At 42.2% G+C, this 21,244-nt stretch overlaps 1 protein-coding gene and 1 long non-coding RNA gene across 4 annotated transcripts in view; one reads left to right on the top strand and one right to left on the bottom strand.

The window, feature by feature from the left end:
- The window catches only part of LOC148332744 (uncharacterized), a 53,676-nt gene that overhangs the window by 21,087 nt on the left and 11,345 nt on the right, over positions 1–21,244 (bottom strand). Inside the window, exons 3-4 of one of the 2 annotated variants that reach the window (XR_015844585.1) lie at positions 12,543–12,746; positions 5,363–5,520 (exon numbers count right to left, since the gene is read on the bottom strand). This is a non-coding gene — a long non-coding RNA (uncharacterized LOC148332744). Of the gene's footprint in view, positions 1–5,362; positions 5,521–12,542; positions 12,747–21,244 lie in introns of those variants that run through there. The other variant, XR_015844584.1, reaches the window with a different exon arrangement.
- On the top strand, positions 1,260–20,178 carry frmpd1a (FERM and PDZ domain containing 1a). 2 transcript variants are annotated; one of them, XM_088301780.1, is made up of 16 exons: positions 1,260–1,490; positions 5,404–5,508; positions 6,701–6,823; positions 7,738–7,901; positions 8,018–8,120; positions 8,229–8,274; positions 9,441–9,545; positions 10,166–10,261; positions 10,443–10,568; positions 10,808–10,927; positions 11,667–11,803; positions 12,126–12,345; positions 12,579–12,761; positions 13,176–13,320; positions 13,461–14,723; positions 15,110–20,178. In XM_088301780.1, exons 3-16 carry the CDS (start codon positions 6,705–6,707, stop codon positions 18,415–18,417), a joined length of 6,135 nt encoding a protein of 2,044 aa, XP_088157906.1. In that variant the 5' UTR covers positions 1,260–1,490; positions 5,404–5,508; positions 6,701–6,704; the 3' UTR covers positions 18,418–20,178. The 2 variants fall into 2 exon arrangements, with proteins under 2 accessions (XP_088157906.1, XP_088157907.1); XM_088301781.1 differs by having other exon boundaries at positions 5,404–5,544.

The following is a 21,244-nucleotide window of genomic DNA, read 5'->3' as shown; positions in this document are numbered from 1 at the left end:
CAAAAGCCAGCAAAAATTTGAAATGGGTCCAGCAATTAATGTGCCGTATGACAATAAATAATATAGCAAGAGGAAACGGCATGGAATATATAAATGCATATATATTTTTAATCCATATATGGACTGAATGAAGGAAACCAAACGAACATAATCGGAATTGTGCTGTTAAATAATTTGTTGGATTTGTCTCTAGAAGTTGGAACATTTGTTTTTTTAATTCTTATTTGCTCGATTAATGTGAATGTGGACCAATGCATTCAAGCATTTCAATTTCATACAAATATTGTACTTTTCAAAATGCTCAGAATCACTTGTTGAACAATTTATATGCATAACAGCATTCATTCGTTTTCTGAACTGCTTGTTTCATTCGGGTCAAACATGAGCTGAAACCAATCGCCGGTGACATAGAATAGATCCCTTTAATCATTCTCGCCAGGAAGAAGAATATATTTTGATTATTGCTTGCATCTTACACTTCTCAGATGCAAAATTAAGACAAGCGTTTTTAGCACAAATAGCCAGCAAGTAAGAAAAAAAAATCCTTTTTCATGTTCTTTGTTGGCCAAGTTAAGGTGAGAAAAAATAACACCACAATGTCAATGGGAATGTCATGACCAAAGAACAAAGACCAGCATGACATGGAAACCAAATGAGCCTGACTAGAAGTGGATGTGTGATCATATTATTGTCAGAGGAGACTGAGGGTGAAGACCCAATATAAAGCTGCATACGACACAATTCTCTCCCAATAGATGGGGAAACGGGGACGTGAACAAGTTCTTGCTAAACTGGATGATAGCAACGATATTGTTGTAAAACGCTGACATCTTGTGGCGAAATCAGGACATTACAGATATCATTCTAAACACCAGCACCTGTAAAACAACGCAGGCCAATGAGCGAAATTTTTGGGTAAATTTACCAGAGTACGGTAAATAAAATGTTATAAGAGAGAATACAACAGGAAGAAGTAGAAACTTAAATAACAAGGACTTAAAGTAAAGAAACGCTGTTTATGTGAGGAAGGCGACCCCAAGTGGTCAAAAATAAAAAATGTAAAAAATGTGTCCTCACACTGTACGTAATTCAGTCACCACACGGTACACAATCTTTGGTTTATCTTAGCTACGTACTTGAACATATTAAATAATTTGGGGTAGGGGGCTTCATGGTCCTTTACGGTGTGGAAACGCCCCCTGCACACGAGGGGGGGGGAGCGAGAGAGAGAGAGAGAGAGAGAGAGAGATTACGGTGTAGTGTGCACGCGCGTCACCTTTCAGCATCGCGCGCGCTCCCGTCTGTGGCCAACAAGCGTCATTTGCGTTAACATGGAGGTCTGCCTTCGGTGACTGTACAATGCGCGATTTTCATCTTCAAATGTATTCATCTTGATTCTGGGGACGCTCTAATTCCACGTTCGGGACAGCGTGAACCCTGCCACCACCTCCAGCGCTCATTGGAGGGGATTAGAAACACAAACCCGCACGGTAAGGTCTTTAACTCTCATTAACAAGACTGAATAACAACTAGACAGTAGGAAAGTGCAATAGATTATGTTGTAAAATTAAATAAAGGTACTGCTTGTTTGTTTATAAATTCTGCCTAAATTCAATGTAAAATGTACATGTTAAAAGGGGCATGATTGTGGAATATACTGAACAAAAAGGTATAAAACAGTAAAACTGCATTTATTTCAGTGTTATTTCCTAAACCTTCAAATAAAGTGCCTAGGCAAGAGGGGCACATTGTCCTTTGAGGGTACACCCGCACAACAGCCACCTCACTGACTCATTCCATTCACGATCTCAGTATGATATGCTTTCCACCAATGTGTGGATACTGTACATTTCACAACAAAGTGAGAATTAGTAGTTGCATGTTAAACAGATAATCTACCTCAGACCTACCACAATAAAAAAAAGACAGTAACATTAAAGTTTTATACAATGATTTAAGTCCACTGCCACTCAGGGATAATGCAAACAAAAAAAGGGCTGCCACTACGCCACGGCACAACTTTTCATGTTTTGATATGATAAAAGCAATGCACAGACATAGCGGAGGTTGTCATGTTTATTTGGGGATTTCTAAGCTTCGAGACGGTCTGACAGATGGGTGGTGCTGAAAGAACTGGAGGGTTATACGAAAGGTGAACCTAACGCTTAGTGTGTCTCACTTCTGCTGGGAGAAAGCTTGAGGAAAAAAAACAACAACAAAAAAAAAACACTCTACCTTCTCGAAAAGTACACAACTTCTTGATTCAGCAACTTCAGAGGAATTGATGACTACACAAATAAATCACAGTCGGTTCCAAATCAATAGCTTTTTCCAGTGACCAACGGTACCGTGAGCGCACACACACTCTCGTGCATTTTATAGGACTATGTTGCTCAGAATATTTTGCTGCATCATTCCTCCTTAAACCAGATTACATTTTTTTTTATTGTGTTTGCATGTGCTCAAACCACATGTGTACTTTTGACACGGCAAGCAGTGCGTTTACGTGTTTTAGTGGCGTCTCTTATATGTCATGGCCAGATTTGTAATCAAAATGAGCACTGACACTTGTACATGAGATGAAACGGGAGCTGCCAAGTTCTCAAGGCCTTCCCGTGCTTTATTAATTTATGATCTTATTTTTAGGCCCGGATACATTTTTGATGCAATTGCATTTATCAAGTTTAATACCCGATGAAGACTCTGGGTGTGCCTACCACTGTTTGCATCTATATTTTTCAAACATGAATGCTTAGACAAAATACGATAAGAACAGTATTGCGCTGTTATTGATTGTCAAAATGAGCTCATCTGAGTCCAAAATGGGATGGAAGCGGCTCTATTTTGGCATGTTGTAGTTGGCGTAAATAGAAATGATTTCCTGTACGTGATACACAGTGGAACGGTGGCCGACTGGTTCGCACGATAGCCGGTTGGGTTCCGTTTGCATGTTCTCCCCGTACCTGTGTGGGTTTTCTCCAGGTACTCCGGTTATCTCCCGCATGCCCAAAACATGCATGGCAGGCTGATTGGACACCGTGAATTGTCCTTAGATGTGAGTGTGAGCGTGGATGGTTGTTTGTCTCTGTGTGCCCTGCGATTGGCTGGCGACCAGTCCAGGGTGTTTCCTGCCTACTGCCAGTTTTCAGCTGGGCTAGACTCCGGCACGCTTGCAACCCTTGTGAGGAGAAGCGGCTCAGACAATGGATGGATGAATGTTTACGTTATCCTCCTGGCCTACAGGCAATTCCTGATGACTGTCAGGAAAGCCCAGGCAGTCAAGAGAGGATCTTCCAGGGGTCAACCACATTAGACAAAAGACAGCCTTAGGAAGGAGACACAAGGAGTACAGACATCCAGCGAGAGCTGAACAACAGCAAAGGCAAAACAAAACTGCCGTGATTCAAAAAGACAAACCTTTGGTCACTGTGCAACCCGCTCTCATTTCTGCCGCCATGATGACATCATCGTCACGACTCAAACTTTGTCAGAATGATTGAAGGCAAGAACATAAGAAATCAATCCAAAAATTTAGAACTGTAGTTCTCTCTTCACCACAGTTCATTTGTGACAACGTACTTTCCTCAAATGTGAAGAAGATCCGAGATTTTAGAAACCAGAACATTTTAATTGAGCAAGTCGCCCTGGAAGTTTTAAACGATGCCAACCAACACATTTGATAATTGATTAGTTTGCCTTCTTTGGGGGTTTTTTTTGTGACTCACTCCGGTCTTTGGAATCTCACATATAACGTCTCCGTCTTTCCTCTCTCGGTCTCTGTCCTCGTCTGTGCGCTGACATGCCTGTAAATTGTTGGCAAAGTGAAGCGGCCGCATTATCCGAATACATTATTGATGCATGCAGCTCTTGACTAAGACACACCCACATTCAAACACTCCAAACACAAACACAGCCATAAAACCCACATTCCCCCCCCACCCCCCCCAAAAAAAAGAAAAAGTCACACACTGCTTCGAGTCTTTGTGTGCAAATGCTAATGGGATGCTTAATGTGCTTGCTGCATGGATGAGGATAGATTTGTTGTGCCTCAAACTTAACAGATGAAATGATTCTGTAAAAGTTCTGGAAATTTCTGAGCCCTGATACTGAAGTCAGCAACACTTCACCTCATTTCATTAATTATTGGATTTTTCCCTGTAATTTGTTATGTCGGATGTTTTAGAGGCTTTACAACAAAGTGTGTGAATAAATAAACACACGCTTTTTTTTTGTTTCACGCGAATCCTTTATATATGTACAGTATTTCGCATTTCACGTGGACTATTTTGTGCGCAGTCATCAGGCAAAATTAATTAATTACAAATATTTAAATTAGAGGCCGTCAATTAACAAAGAGGTTAAAAAAAAATCCAAGGGGTGTGAACACTTTTTCAAAGCAATGAAAGACAGCAGAAACACTGACTCGGATGAGAGCTACAGGAAAGAAAAGTCTCGAGTCAGTATTTGACAGTTGGCCTGGTGGGACTTTTCCCGGGGCTTTGCGAGGTCCTCATTAAATATGGATGGTGTTTGGAGCTGGGGCAAGTGGGACTCAACAAACAGCACAAAGAGCCCAGCCTGGCAGGACCATCATCCCTTTTTTTTTTTTTTCTCGCCTATCACACAAGCTGTCTCCTCTTCATTCCCCAAATTTGTGATTCGTTTCCCTCCTCGCTTCCTTTTTCCTCGTTGCTAATAGACTATCTCTCCCTTTCTAGTTTTCCCTCTGTTATGCCGCTTGTCATTTCGACTGCTTTCTCGTTTCATTTGTTGCTGCTTCTTCCGACTCTGTGCCGCCTGCACTTGCACACTTTTTTTTCTTTTTCCCTCTCTCTCTCTCCCGCTGTGTGTAAGCATAAAACATTTGGGTCGAGACGTTTGCAGGAAAGTGTTCCTGTTTTGCATCAGCATGCGGTGCTAAGTGCTGTAATCACTTAGGTGGACAGTTTTCTACTGTAAGTGAAGTTTGCGTGCGTGTGATTGACTTTGTTTAAACAGTAACAGCCCATTCGAAATTAAACCACGGTTAGAATACGATGTTTGCATAATTCACCAAAATACTGAATTCCAAACACTGTATTTTACGTCTGAACGACAGAGCACCCCTAGTGGTGAAAGAAAAATCCACAGAAAAGCCGCACCGTTGTGTTAGCCGCATGGCTCAAAATCTAGGAAAAAAAGTATAATATTGGACGATCCAATGTCTGGTTTGGAATATAGCATTTTGAGAAAGAAAAAAAAAAGGTAAAATGCAGGTCAGGTTAAAAATGGTTATGATTGGTGTACTGTAAAGAATGAAAAATGTGCAGCACTGCATTGTTTTATCACCTTTTAATTCCTTAATGTTTTTTTTTTTTTCTCTTCCCCAGAACTGGGATTCATTACTTTGTTTTTGTCATTAAGGTAATGAAGACTGGTCCGCCTCAGCAGAATGATGGATGGCGAAATAGCAGGATGGGACTTTAAGTGGCGCCCACATGGAGCCCTGACAGAAAGGGCGGAGAGCAGGTGTGTGCTGGTCTGTGAATCAGAAAGCATTTGTAGGTGTGTATAAAAAGACGAATGATGAGATTAGACGATTAGCAGAATGTGCAAAAAATACTGACAAGGGCAGACAGTGAGAGGGAAGTGTGTCGTGGTGGACCACAGACACTGTCTGCGATACCGTTTAACTCGGTCCGTTGCCCTAACAGGAGCTCTGAGGTTAAGGAGAAGCTCATTCTAATCTGGCTCAGCACGGGTGACGCACAAAGTCCCTGTACTTGCCTGCAGACATACACTACTTTGTAATCTCATTTGCCGCCACTGTGACTTTGATGTATTCAGAATGCCGAATACAATTTTAATCATGCCGTTTTTAATAAGCAGTATGCAATTTTCTCCGGAAAATATTTAGTAATGGTCTGCTACAGTCAAAAATCTGTGATTTATCAGAAATTGGGTGGTACGGCAACTGACTGGTTATAACGTCTGCCTCACAGGTCAGGGGTTAAAATTCATGGCTTCAAAATCCAGGCTCCATATATATATATATATATATATATATATATATATATATATATATATATATATATATATATATAGCACGGTAAATGCTTGGAAGATCATTATGGGATTGTACTCGTGGATGTGACTTTGAGCAACTGTAGTAAACACATTTTGTGTCTCCGTAACCTGAGACGAGAGCGAGTGAAAAAGGGTCGAGAAATGTCAGAGAACACCATGGCTAAGATAGAAAGGAAAGACAAGACAAACGAGGATATCCAAGACTACGTCACTTAGCATTTCCATCCCTTAACTTGTTGTCATCATTTTCTTCATTTTCTGTCCTCCTTACTTCTCTGCTTTGGTCTCTGTAAATTGGCAAGTCATCCTCTCCTTTCCCGCCTCATGCACTTGTTCCCTCTAATGGATGGTGCTAATGCCCATCATCAGCAAAGTACGTCTACGAGAGATTGCTTCCTGCAGCTGTGGGATACACCACAGCCGAGATTACCCATCTCGTCATCCATCATTTCAGTCATTTCAAAAAATGTTGATCATAAGATGCAATTCGTGACGAGAGCATGAATGTTGACATATTATTTAAACCGTAGTTATGACGGCATTTTTCTGGAAGTCTTATATTAGAACAACAATCTCATGCTGAGACTTTTCTGAGACGGTTTTTGTGATTGGAGCCAATTTGACCTCTTCTCAGGTAAATGGAACTGCAGGACAGGAGTCGCTCCCCGTGCCGCAGGACCAGCAGGGTCGAGCAGGTGGTGGGCAGATGGCTGAGACGTTCCCGAGAGTTAGGCAGCAGGTCTCACTCGTTGAGCAGGTAATACTTCAGACATCTAATTTGATATCTGAAGCATGTTCCCAACTATTAGTTCCAGTCTTACAAATATCTGGGAGGCTGGATTGAAAAATCAATATGTTGTGATCAAAATCCAACTGCAAGGTTTTCTGCGACTTGCCAACCTGCCGTCCGTTGCCAACGACGTAGGGAGCCGGTCGCCAAACAACCAACTGCGAGATGGTGGTCGCACAGCAGAGATGATGTATTGATGCCACTCGTTCCCTTCGCTTATTAAACTCAACCTCAAACTTCTTCGTCTTATCAAAGTCTCCTCACACAGCCGGCATTAGTCCTGACGTAAGTTCCGACAATCAGTCAGTGACGGGCGGACACCCGTTTACTGATGATTAACAAATGACGGGGAAATCTAAAAAAAAAAAAAAAAACAAAAAACAACAGACTAAAAACTAATGGTGAGTTTTTGTCCGTCGGCGTAATCGTCACTAACCGAGTGTGTTCGTTCGCCGGGCTAAAAATACAAGCAGGGTTGCTTTCCTTTAACGATATATGCAAACGCTTTACGCTCCCCATGCAGTTGGTGGCGGGATGCAACAATGAATCAAGTAGAAGAAGAAAGAAGAAGTGGACACCAACGTTTAGCATTTATAGAAACAAGTTGTGGTGCAAGCACCTTGGATTGCATTTAAGACACTTTCTTTGGTCCACTGTGACAAGTTTGGTTCTTTCATTGGTAAATTTATGTGAAGCTTGGTAGAAAAAATTCATAAATAAACAAAATGTAATTAAAAGCCGCAGGGTTCAAATTTTGTGGAAAAAGTAATGGCTTACAGTACTCCTGAAAATATGGTACTGACTTTATATCAGGTGTGTATTTGTCGAGGCCAACCAGTAGCAAACAATGACGCCTCTGCTCTTTTTCTGACCACTTGCAGAGACAGAGTCGCAATAGACGGAAGACCGGCAGAGTCCGTTAGCACAGAGCAGAGGAACTATCCCTTCCGCTTCAATGTTTTGATCCAGAAGGACCCCAAGCTCCGATCTCATGGCCTCACGGTTTCTTCCCAGGTACCCATCTTGGTACAAGAGGTCACACAAGGTATGAGAAGAAACGTGAAGCGTGACACGTTTGCTTCGTGTTCACAGATAAAATGGTGTTCAGAGGTTTATCTCCACTACATAGTTTTCGTTCAACCCCACTTTTTATGCATGTAGGAGGTCCCGCAGATGGCCGGCTCGTCCCTGGCGACCAGCTAGTGAAGATCAATAATGTTTCTGTCGATGACCTGACCCCGGAGCAAGCCTCTGAAATTATCAGGTCTCCACTTTCACTGGCAACTTCATTCGACCACTACACATAACCGCATGCACGGGCAGAATTGAAATTTCAAATTGCGCCCGCTCCTCTCCATTTTTTTCCCCACAGAGAGTGTCAAGATTCCTTGTCTGTCACGATACTCAGAACAATGCTGGTAAGTCGCAGTATACAGTACATATAATCGTACACACGCGTATGTGAACAACAGGTAGAGTGTTAATGAAATATGTAAATGTCATGTAAAGATGGTTCTTGTTTCGAGCAAGCTGGTCTTAAATACTAAGGTGGGACAGACTAAACACGGATTTAGCGTCAGGGTAATATAGAAGTTGCATGATTAAAAATTACAATTAAGTTTTCTTCTACTTTTTGTGATCACAAGATTTTTTTTATTCTTTACTCACAATGATTGCGTGTGAGCTCCAACTTTCTTGAAATGCTACAAATCGTTGTCATGACAAACAGAGGGGGACTGAACTAAGCTGGTTAGTGACGATTCCGATGACGGACGAAAACCCACTTCCGTCAATGCTTAGTTTGTCAGATTTATTAGATTTTTTTTCAATTTCCCATCATTCGTCATTCATCAGCAACAGATTGATGGAACCTCCGTCAATAATAACAGAATGCCCACCTCTGATAGTTTGTACACACACACACACACATCCTTGAACTTCTCTGACACACCATGCATGCTGAAAGTGTGTGTCCCGTCTTATAGTGCGGATGCAATGTCCAATGTTCGGATGCATGTTCCTAATCGCAACAAACCAATAAATCAATGTGTCATTAAGGCTTGGGGTTGCACATCTTACTCCACACCAAGGTCCTAACACTTGAATGTATGTCTCATAATTGTGGTGACATGGTCACTTCGTCTGTGTGTATGTTTGTTGTACATCTGTGTGTTGGTGTGCGAGTGTACAGTCACAAACTTTGCACTTCAATCAGTATCCCACTCGCAAATGTATGATTTAATTCATGTGTCTGTAAATAAAGTGGCCGAGCCGCAATAATTCTCCTCTATGCCTCTGCTGATAGAAGCAACTCTAATCCCATTTGATTCATGGCTCGCAGCCTCTATATTTTGCACTACATCTATATGCATCCTGAGTCGTCATGGTCATCTTGCTTAAAATATCAATTCAATTAATTAAATATATGTAATAAGAACACCATAAAATATATTTTTTTAAAAATTATATTTATATTTAATTTTGTTATATTGCCCGTCTCCTGCCGACTCGCATTATATTAACTGCTGATTAAATGATGAAGAATATTCCGCAAACGTTTTAGTGCGCCTTGTATATCTTCCAGGGACCCAAGTCATCATTTATCACACCTGAGAAGAGGGCCAAGCTCAAGTCCAATCCCATAAAAGTTCGCTTTGCCGAGGAGGTAGAGGTCAATGGCCATTCTCAGGTTAGTGTTGACACGCTATCCGTTTTCAGATCGCGTAGCGTTTTCACACACCTGCATGGCATAGTCCTGACGTCTGTTCATGTGAAATGTTTCTCTTAGGAGCGAAGATTTATGGGCAATGTCAGAGCATACTGAAACACCTGACTGACAAATATCACATTGGGTGGTCATATGGACAAAAAAAAACACCAAAAAAAACCTAACCACCCGACATTGAATTAATTCTTAGCAATAGCCTTGCATTTCAGATCGACATACTTAGGTCGTAGTGCAAGATGTAGTAAGTGGTTCAAAAAGTCTTGTAAAGTGCTCCTATTTATGTGTTAAGAATCTGTTTCGACATATCCTCGGTTGTATGCGGTATCTTTATACACTCAAGATAAGTGATGCCTTTTTTTTACGACTGCTCCCATTTTGTTACCGGATGTGAAATTAGCTGGTTGGGGAAAAAAAAACACAGAGGCTGGAGTGCCCATTACTAATCTCAGAGAAAATGCGAGTCGATATTTGCCTCATCTCCCAATAATGACAGTGATTAACATGCAGGACGTGAAGACTCACTTTTACAGCCTGGCTTTTATTTGGGATTTAGGATACCCATATTTTTTTATGGCTTGCAGGGCAACTCGCTGCTATTCCTGCCGAATGTTCTGAAGGTATATCTGGAGAATGGGCAGACCAAGGCCTTTAAATTTGAACCCAGCACGACAGTCAAGGTACGGGAAACATATACGTTTATATTATTACAGACAAACACATGCAGTCCACTAAAATATGACTCGACATCTAAAGTTTACCAACTTGTCTTGCTACTGAAAAAAAAATTCTTGCACGATGTACTGTAATTAAAAACGAAACAACCTTGTCAATTAATTCATATTATTTTCTTTGCATCAGGACATTGTGATGACGCTTAAGGAGAAACTTTCTCTGAGAAGTATCGAACATTTCTCCCTGGTTCTCGAACAGCTCTACAGCGTCACTAAACTACTTCTGCTACATGGTGAGGAGAAGATACAACAGGTACGCTTACAACATTTTTTTATCGGCTTCCTCAGTTAAATGTATTGAAATTGGTCCATTAAAAGCGACATATCTTTGACATTGGTGCAATGAATTTTATTTATTATTTCAAAATGGCTTTTGCAGAGAAACAAAGATGTTTTGCTGTTTTGTACAAATTGTTTTGAAAAAATGCACTTGCTGTTTTGCAAATTTCAATTCTAATCGGAAAAACCACATGACTTTTGGTTTGAGTTCAGGTGGTCCAGAAGAAGGAGTCCCGTGACTACAGATGTCTATTCCGTGTTTGTTTCATTCCAAAACTACCTGAGACTCTGCTACAAGATGATCAGACTGCCTTTGAGTACCTTTACCTGCAGGTATATTTCGGAAACTGTCAGCTCTCTGCCAGAACAAACATTTTTCATATACCCTACTTTATTTTGCATGTCAATATTTTCCATCAATTCATTAATTTGTACTATGCAAAATGTGTTTATAAGGCGGGTGTGTTGTATTTTAAAGCCTGTCAACCACTGTTTGACATCCCTGATAAAGAAGGTTTGAAAAACAGACGTGATATTAAAAAAAAAAAAAAGTGTATTGGTAAAAACGTCAGCCAACTGTGTGTAGACAAATTCATTTTCTCCAGACTAGATGACCCTGTTTTTTTTAGGAGGGTATTACGCTACAGGATTGGTCTCTTCGGTTTGTAGGTACTGAATCAGTTAGACAGAAAGTTTGACGCCTATTCAAAATAATGGGAAAATATGCATGTAGATTTGCGTTTACTGTTAAACACTTAAAAAAAAAAAAAAAAAAGTCCTGCCAGAGTCCCAGTATTCATCCAGTCTGAGCCAGAGACTCGAAAGGAGCCTTTTAGAGGAAATTAATGTGCCACAGCCATTCACTGATTTAAAGATCAATCGAGCTATATTCAAATTAAATTTGTGGGAGACCAATGTGAGCAGGCTGTTGCCGTACTGTGCAAGCTACAAAAGTGTGGTCGCTTTCTTCAAGACAGAAGAGCCTGGCAATAATCCAGCCTGTTTAGGATAAAAGCAAATGGGCGTAAATCATGAAATATGAGGCTGACTGGTGTGTTTCTGTTTGTGTTAGGGAGTGAATGATGTCCTGCAAGAGCGTTTTGCAGTGGAAATGAGGTGTAACACCGCTCTGCGACTTGCCGCACTGCACATCCAAGAGAGATTGGCAGGCTGTGGACTGTCGCCAAAGACCAGCCTGAAGATAGTCACGTAACCAAACACATTCCGTCAATGTATCTACTACAACAGGGGTTTTCAATCCTGTTCCCCCAGTGTCCTGCCCGTATTCCATCTGTCCCTGCTGCAACACACCTGATTCAAATGGTCAGGATTGTTTTCTTGCTTCTGCAGACTGATAATCTGATCATTTAAATCAAGTGTGTGGCAGCAGGAGGAGATGGTAACCAGGTAGGACAGCGGCCCTCGAGGAACAGGATTGAACAAACCCTGTTGTCAACTAACACCTTTTATTTTCAAATATCTCTGGATTACTTTAATTTTCTTGACTGGTGTCGATGTGTATTTCCTCCAGTAAGACGTGGGGCATCGACAACTTTGTTTCATCCACATTGCTGAGAAACATGCGAGAGAAAGATTTGATGAAGGCCATTAGCTTCCAGCTGAAGAGGAGCCAACCACAAAATGATTCCAAACAGAGGGGCCTGACGGTCAACCAAGCTCGCATAAATTACCTGGAAGAGCTGAGTGAGCTCAAGTCTTATGGTGGGAAATCTTTTAGTGCGACTATGATGGTGAGGATTTCACATTTTGAAGTGTTACGCATGTATTCATTAATATCGTGCGGTTAGCGATTATTGTTCTAATTACGATGTGCCCTGGCTGGGAAGGAGCCCAGAGTTACACAAGGTCACACTCTGGGATAACCTCCAGTTTGCCCTTCAACCTAACGAGTGTTGTAGAACATTGGATATATGCATCAAAGATGTACCTGTATGGTCAAAAATCCCTCTCCGCTTTTCTTCAGCTCCAGGACCGAGAGTCCACAGTCACGCTGTTGGTGGGTGCCCGTTATGGAGTGAGTCAGGTGATCAACCACAAACTTAGCATCCTGTCCACCCTCACAGAGTTCAACAGCATCACACGCCTCGAGCTCGTTCCTGAATCCGATAAGGTCGGCTTGGTTAAAATATACCTGCAAGACATTATGGTAAGACTTTACTCACCCGCGTCATGTGGAATGTGTGGAAATGTGTGTCTGCATATTGATGGAGTAAAAATAATGTACAGTGTCAATCAATCTTTATACCGTGCAACTGCGGTAAACTGAAGTCGGACAGATGCATTTTGCAGGATTACGCAACAAATGCAAAACCACCGGGTGGCCATCGGGAATGTCGGGAAAATATGTTAATTTTCACAAACGGCCGCTGTATTCCGTGGCCGGTTCTGGCCACAAAGGAAAAATAAGCACTTCGGCCGAGGCGCACTTCTCCCGCATCGAGCTCTGCATGACATTGTGACTGATCTTCAGTCTTTCCTGACATTACAGTTTGTGTTCTTTCTGTATATGTTTAATCCCCTTTGTCTTTGTCCCATTATTGCTGCTTTGTCTCTTCCTCAGCCAATAACGCTACTCCTGGAGACAGTTGCAGCGAAGGATATGTCATGCCTAATAGCTGGATACTGCCGAGTGTTTGTTGACCCCAACATCAGCATCTTTCCTTGGATGGATGCCCCAAAAAAGCACAGAGTGTCCGCTGAAGAAGGTACACGTACATCTTATAAACAAATCAAATAAATTCCTGAAGTCCCATTAGGACTCAGAGGAATACAACATAGACGCAATTAAAACAGAGTAGCAGACTCATGCAACGTCTGAGCGCTAATTTGCATTTTGCGTCCACAGGTTATGTTTCACGTTGCGGTAGTGACTCTGACCACTCGTCCGATTTTGACACGGTGCCGCCTGTAGCCCATCCGTCTTCCAATCCCAAACGCCGCCTACGTGTCAGATCCTCTTCAGACCCAGATGCAAGGAAAAGACGAGAAGGGCAAGCCAGGAGAAACAAGCACGACAGTGAATGCAGGAATAACAAATCGACAGACAAGAGGCAAAAAGAACGGAATAATACTGATGCGGACAAAGAAACGTATCTACCTGAGAGTGCGAATGAGGACAAACTGCTCGAGGGGAAAGAAGCCCAAAATGTTGGACAATCAGTCAAGGATGATATGAAACTTGCAAATGAGACGCAGGAATCTAAATTGGGAAGTGGAGTAGCAGAGGACCAGCCGTCACTATCAGATTCATGTCACACTGATTCTCGTATCGTCACCAGCCCTTCCAGTGACTCTCTCGACCTCCTGGAGGAGGACGACTTGATTTCATGCTCCTCTTCCTCCATGCATACGATACCTTCCGCACAAAATCATGCTCCAATCTATTCAGTCCTTCAACTTTACCCCTGCGCTCACACCCACCCCGAGGCCAACTTACTCGCTCCTCCACCTGCTCATTCCCATCCTCTTCTTCACCTCACATCTTACACAAGTGATGACGGGGTCAACAGCCGTCCCGATGACGTAGCTGATCCCCAACACGTCGAGGGCGCCCCCACCTCGCTTGACATTCGTCTTGCCAAACAGTCCACCAGCTCTTCCGCCGAAGACGACATTGTGTGTTTCGCTGAGCTCTCTCGTCTTGCGGACCTCCTCCCGAGCCCTCCGGAGGCCAGTGACGAAGAAGAGGATGAAGAAAAGAACTTGAGGAAAAGGAGAAATATCCTGAATGACAAGGAGGACACTTTAAGAAGAATATGTGAAGTAACAAACAGCAAGAGCAGTATCAGGGGACACCCGCAGTCTCCGTCCTTGTCCTCTGCCTCTTCCCACTCAGATTTTGTGTTCAACTTTGAGCAGAGAGACGCCAGCTGCTACTACAAACTTTGCTCCAACATCACCCCTGACAGTGCCCGTAGCCTTTCCCAGCCCGTCAATCAAAATCAGAGAGCAGACAGAGACAAGATGGAGGAAGAGCAGCGTCTGGAGTCAGCTCCCATTTTGCAGCCGCCACCTGGTTTTGGAGACAGCAGTTCTGATGAGGAGTTTTTTGACGCAAGAGATGGTTTCACGTCACCTGATGACACCATGGCAGGCATGGAGCTAAAAGGTGATACACTGTTTCCAGAATGAGGTTGCTGTGAGTGTCTTATGTGTGTTCAGACTCACTTAATTATTTATTCAATTCAATTCAATTGAAATCATAGACATTGATTCATCGTTTCAAGCTTACATAATGTCACGATCGGTTACTGATTTTGCTTTAGTATTCAGTGTTAGGTCTTCCTTGTGTTTCTTGGTTTGTCTCGTTTAGCTTATTGTGTCCACCTGTGTTCGTTTAACAACTCCTGAGTGATGACCAATCAGCTCCCTCCACAAACACAAAACAATCTGATATGAATTACCTAAAGCATGTGATGTTCATATGTATTCCATCTATAGTAACTGATTCAAAAACACTTAAAAATAAAAGTTTGTTGTCTTTGTATCTTACAGATAATTGCACTGAGATGAAGGTGAATTTTGTAAAACCACTCACTCTTCGTGACATCAGAGTCTCTGTGGGAAATCCAAAGAAAGACGGCAAATCAGAAGAGGAGCAACCAAAACGTGACAAGGAAGGATGTGGCAAAAAGGCACGGTATGAGCTGAGAAAAAGATCCCGAAAGCGTCGTTCCTTCATGGAAACAGAATATACCTCCAGGGTGACGTATCCAGAATCCCTTTCCACATCGATGCAGGACCGGGTCCATTCCATACTCAGTAACAACTTTGTGGCCAGAGGTAGCAATGTCCACACACTGAGTTCTGAGCTTGACCCTTTAGAACAAATCGATAATGCATGTCCTACAGTCTCCTCTTTGACTTACTCCGAAGGGGAACCAGCACAGCTTGAGTCAAAACCCATTCCCTCTAATAGTGGAACCGATGAACAAACTCGAGAACTTCTGGCATCGGGAACCAGGAACAGGAAACGAGAAATGGAGATGGAACCTGATGCAATGGAATCAAAATCTGTCTCAGATCACATTACGATAGTAGCTCCTTCCATCACTGTGGTGCGAAGTCGAGTCGAGCCACATGGAAGGGAGAGTGTTGATTGTAGAGGTGAAAGACCGGAAACTGGAAGAGACCAGGAAAGGGAGGGTGATACAAAACCAGGGCAAGATATGTTCTTGTTGAAGGTTACCGAGAACCAAGACAATTCCAAAGGACCAATTAACAGCAGTGAAGGTGAGCTCAAAGCTACCACGTTGACTTCGTGCCTGATAGAGTTGAATAACAAGAGTGTCCCCCAGATTGGCTCTGTTCAAAATTCACATGCGGAGGATGATATGCCTGAAGATGACTCAACATTTGCATCATATTGCTCCCCACCTCCTCCACCGTCATCCCCTCTGCCCCCAATACCGCTTTGTCAAAATTCCCAAAGTGGTTGCTTGCCTAAAGAATGCTCAACCAAAACATCCTCATCCAACTCTGAGGAGAAACAAAACAAAGTCAACAACTCACAGTTAAATTCAGAAACGATGACAAATGATGATGAACTCACTGATGTGATAACATTGACGACGACTGCTCGTGATGAGGTTACTGACAGCATGAATTCCGAAGTTTTTGATGATGATGATTTGATAAATGCTTCTATTGAAAAAGATGTTGACGGAGACGACTGGACGACATCTGTAACTTTGATCATGGGTGGCGATTCACCTACAGGAAGTGAGCAATCTGAGGTGAGCATTAAATGTCTCCACAATCAGACCACTGTGGCCCAAACAAAAAGTAATGCTCATTCTGAATACACCGATACTATAAAGTCCATCGCAGCTAAGCTTGGAGTTGCAACAAGTGTCATAAATCCTACATTTAATTCAGGGGCTGGATTGAAACCGGAAATTTCAAATGCTTTATGTATGACTGAAACGATACATACGCCAAGAGAAGAAAACTCTTCTCCAGGTGCTGAGTCTTGCTCACTTCAAGCTAACACTGCCATGGCCCGTGATCTTACTATAGAGCCTCCTCTGCCAACTCCCTTTATCTTCCAGTCCTGTTCCTCCAGCATCATGGGCCGTTTGTCTGCCTCCACACTTCGAGGAAAGATTCAAAAGTTGCCTCTTTACTTGTCTCGTTCCCAAGAGACCATTAACAAAGTTGGGTTGGAAAATGAAGCCCAAAGTCCTATTGGGGACAGCGAGGCCAACATTCATGTCTCACACATTGTAAAAAACGTGCATGATGTCACAGAAATCACAGAAACAATAACAGAGGTAGTGGAGTCAGATGATTCAGACACAACTGTTACAGGATCGGAGGTAGAGTGTGAATTCTTTGTTGAAACAACCTCAGCCAGGAACTCTAGTTTGGAATCAGAAGTAAAGGAAACACCAGTTAAGATTTTAGTAAACCATGAAGCTGCATCCTCCCCTATCCAGGTTGAACCTGAACCACAACATACAAATACGCTTCTCCCTGAAACTGAGAAGAATACTCTGGGGCCAATAACAGAGCCACCAGTTTCCACGCTCAGTACCCTTCGGAGAGATTCTACAGGCCTTACAACGGACGCTCCTGGTCCGATAATAGTACCTCCGGAACCAAAGCTGAGAGATGCAGCGACCGGTGAATGCATTCCAGGTTATAAAGTAAGCACTCAGTCAACCAACAGCCCTCCTCCGATTGTGGTGACCACACAAAATCTCAATGGGCCAGGTCTACATTTTCATCATCAGTCACAAATTGCGCAACGAACCAGCAGTGACAGGCCTTTGGTGGGTCTTTGTAGGCCAGCAGAACAGACAATGGACTCAACTGATTCACTTTCTTCAGCTTGCAGGGTGTTTACCTTCTGGGAGGAACCATCACAAGTATCGTCAGATATGGGGAGTACTCCAAACTTGAAAAACGAGATTGGATGCACTTCTGTGCTGACATCCCGGTGTGAGTCAGTCGTTGAGGCGTTAAACGTGGATGCTTGTGGTTGCCCTGCAGTCTATAGCAACTGCTTCAACAGAGAGGGCAGTTTTGATGAGGACTTGACCGTCTATGAGTTCTCATGCCAGGGCAGTAGTGAACCGCAAAATTCAAGATTATCTCTTCCACTCATGAGCGATTCTCCAACATCAACCTTTCTTACATCGACCACAGACTTTCCCTCCTATCCACACATTCTACCCTCATCCCCAACATCTGAACTAAATCCACTCCCCTCACAACTATCTGATGCAGATGTTCTCCACACTCAAACACAAAAGGACACTATTAATCGCCTTAGAAAGCAACGTTACCCAGAACCGCCCACAGGGTTCCAAGTTCTCCGTGCGGATGTAGATCAGCTCCTTTCAGTCCTGGAAAATAGCAGTGCTGATCGTTCGGTAGTTGGTCGAGGAGGTTGCCACCCGAGAGAAACGTGTGCTTCCCACTTTACAGAGAACAAGCAAGTGCTCCAAACGGAGGCAAGGCGGTTGACGGCATGCTGCCAAAAAGTGGTCGCCATTGACCAGTGTCCGGAGAAAATGCTCAACTCTCTGGCGGACAGTTTCCGGACCCTGGTGGAGTTGGCGGGCGCATGCATATGGTTTTCTAGTTGCGACAGGTGTAAGCGGAGGAACGCAGAAGCAGTTGCTGGTCTGCAAGACGTGGCACGCTCATTCAGGGACTTCTGTCTGGCAGCAGAGCGAGCCGGCAGAAAGCAAAGCTGCCATGACCTTAGCACCAAGCTGCTAGCCAAACAGTGTACTGCACTCACTGCATCTGTCTTCTGCCTCACTCAAATCTTCCGTACTCTAACAGCACTGTGAGGCGATAAGAAGCGCTGGTGCAAAACTTCAGCTGGCATGTTTTTGGGTTGAATGGTGATGTGCATGTGTTTACTGACTTTATGATATGCACAAACCCAACAGTCTGCCAGTAGCCCACCTGCAATCTGCCTACGCAAATCTGCTTGCATTACAGATAGATTTGTACTTGAATGTATGCCGTGTTATGTTTATGTACTACAGTGTTTTATTGAGTAAGCAAGAAACGTAAAGCACAGGTGTCAAACTCAAGGCCCGGGGTCCAGACCCGGCCCACCACATCATTTTACGTGGCCCGCGAAGGCGAATCATGCACGACTTCATGATTCTTGCTAAAATACCAAAATTGTCATCAATTTTAATAACCTTAAAATATTGCAAGAACAGCATTTTCTTGGATTCTGATGTTAAAAACTAAATATCCATTAATTTGTTGTTTATAAATAATGAACATATGATAATTTATGTGGGTTCACTGTCATAATGGCCCACAAAGGGAAAACTATGATGTGGCCCGTGAGAAAAATGAGTTTGACACCCCTGATAAGTATAAGAACATATTTGTAACTGTTTACATACTTAACTTTACTCACAGGAGTTTTGGCTTGTGGCAGTGATGGGCCTTTTAATGCTGTTGCCCTGAGATCCAAGATACAAATTTAAATAATGTACTAAAACAAAAACTTCCCAAAATCGAAATATGACACATTTGCCAGAATGTTTCGGTTAATCTCCTCATTTTATACCACAGGGCCGAAATATTTATTAATAGTTGAGTACAGCAACATACAGTATATAAAGTATTTTTGAATGAGAAATTCCGTGAATGTTATTGTTTACAAAACCAAAAACAGTGAGATATGATTCCGTGAAATCACACGAACCAAGCCTATAACTGTGTTTGAGATTTTATAAACCATTTTGCAGAATCATTGCATTAATGATTATCCTGCAGTTAGGGTTAGGGAGTACATTTCTTTAAACGGACAGTCTGCAGAATGTTTTGATTTTTAAGTATTCCTTTAGTTTAGCCACCATTAATTTAAATAATATGTAAGAAAATATAGTCTATCATACCAACGTACATTTTTTTTACATTATCGTAGGTCTAGTATTGGCTACAGAGATGGGCATTCCGTCCCAGATCCGTCAGGAATCCCATTTGCTATTTGCTCATTTTAACATTGTCATTAACACTAAGTGCATTTTTAGGATCAATTTCCCAGTATGTAAGAACTCTACGAAAACCTAGTTAACTAATGATCAATTGGACCGATTCTTTTGAATTTGACGGGCATTGGTTGTGCGATTTTTCAACATTATTTGACAAAGTGTTCAAGGAGTTCAAAGAACAACAGTCACACTATATCCAGGCATTAGCCTGTTTTTTTTTTTCTTTTTTTGGGGTTAGGGGGTCACCAAGTTGTATGCACCTGCGACTGGAGCATGTCCAACGAATATGTTTCACCGCAGAGGCACCAGGAACACGATATTCATTTATATACAATGGCTGTTGAACTTGAACACTGTATTTCTTTAACTCCAATAGAATATAAGTCTGACTGGAACTGTTACTTTCATAAAAAAATAAAATAAAATACAAAAAAAGTTCAAATGTTTTTATCGCTGTCAAATGTGCTCCAGAAGCATGCATTTAAGCCATACTTTGCGTTCTTGTATCAGGGATTGTGTCTGAATGGCTGAATAATAACTTGTCGCCCTTGCTTTGTACTGCTCTAATGTACTATTAAAATGTCATTCAGATTTATTTATTTATTTATGTTAGTATTTGTGACTGTGATTCAATGCAAACCACCAGTCAGTTTAAAATACAATATCCCATTTTCTTAGCGGCATCAGGTCAATAGCAAGAAATCGGAATGCAGCTTGAAACATGAAATATTTCTTTTATTTGATTTAGAAAAATTGAGAGGAAAGATGTTGAATATGTATTCATTTTAAATGATAAAGTCTTGTGTATCTTTCCAGGGAATGTATATTTTATATATTTTCTGAATTATACATAGAAATAAATGATTTTACTTGAAAGGAAAAGATATGCAATATTTTTTAACAATTTAAAGCACACGACTCCTCCGGCAACTATTTTTCAAAATGCAACTAGCAACAGTCGTGACTTTTTATGGTGGTGTTTCGAAAGTATATAAAGAATTTTTGGAGTGTAGCTTCCAGAGTTTCCAGATGCAGATAATAGCATAGCTGTTAAGCTACACATCGCTAGGCTACGCTGGAGGCAAACAGTGTGGACTGATTGCATCATGTGAACCACACTGATTGAGCAACTGTAAAACAACATCAACAATTTGGAGCTGAATATTTAAAACTTCCATCCCTGAAAGATAACGGCCCTATTGTGATAGACTGGCGCACGTGCAAAATAGACCAGGAAAAGGATCATACGAACAGTTGCATGTTGCAACACGTCACAGTAATTACATGAACTCCCAGCCGGGAGTCATCGTCTCTCCAACGTATCCTGGGTCATCCTGCCGGTAACACCTCACCAGGGAGGCGTCCAGGAGCTATCATTCATTCGGCTTCATTGCCCGCTGTGGCGTTCAGAGAGAAAAATGCTTCCGATCGTCAAGAACCTCCAAAAGTGAAATTGGTTCCAGACCAAGGCAACGTCAAGCCAAATGCCCGATAGAATTGTGTCGTCTGGTCTTTCAGGCCTTTTATCAGTTGGTCTCGCAAGCAAAAGTCGTCTCGTAAGCATTTCATTTGGCGTTCTCATCACATGCCAATACCGCCATAACGGGATCTTAAATCCGTAGACGCAACGGGCGCTCAATATTTGCATATTTTCAAG

Source organism: Idiotropiscis lumnitzeri, chromosome 8 (genome assembly GCF_059441095.1).
Source record: "Idiotropiscis lumnitzeri isolate Australia: NSW breed Sydney's pygmy pipehorse chromosome 8, RoL_Ilum_1.0, whole genome shotgun sequence".
Classification (NCBI taxonomy): domain Eukaryota; kingdom Metazoa; phylum Chordata; class Actinopteri; order Syngnathiformes; family Syngnathidae; genus Idiotropiscis; species Idiotropiscis lumnitzeri.
Note: the sequence above shows the minus strand (reverse complement) of the source record. Positions and strands in the feature narration are given on the sequence as shown.

What these genes read in the sequence shown, in the direction of transcription:
- frmpd1a (XM_088301780.1), top strand. Translation starts at nt 6,705, where the DNA reads ATGGAACTGCAGGACAGGAGTCGCTCCCCGTGCCGCAGGACCAGCAGG. An exon ending in AACCCAGCACGACAGTCAAG is followed by an intron (nt 10,262 to 10,442) that starts GTACGGGAAACA and finishes TCTTTGCATCAG; the next exon opens with GACATTGTGATGACGCTTAA. An exon ending in GGCAGGCATGGAGCTAAAAG is followed by an intron (nt 14,724 to 15,109) that starts GTGATACACTGT and finishes TGTATCTTACAG; the next exon opens with ATAATTGCACTGAGATGAAG.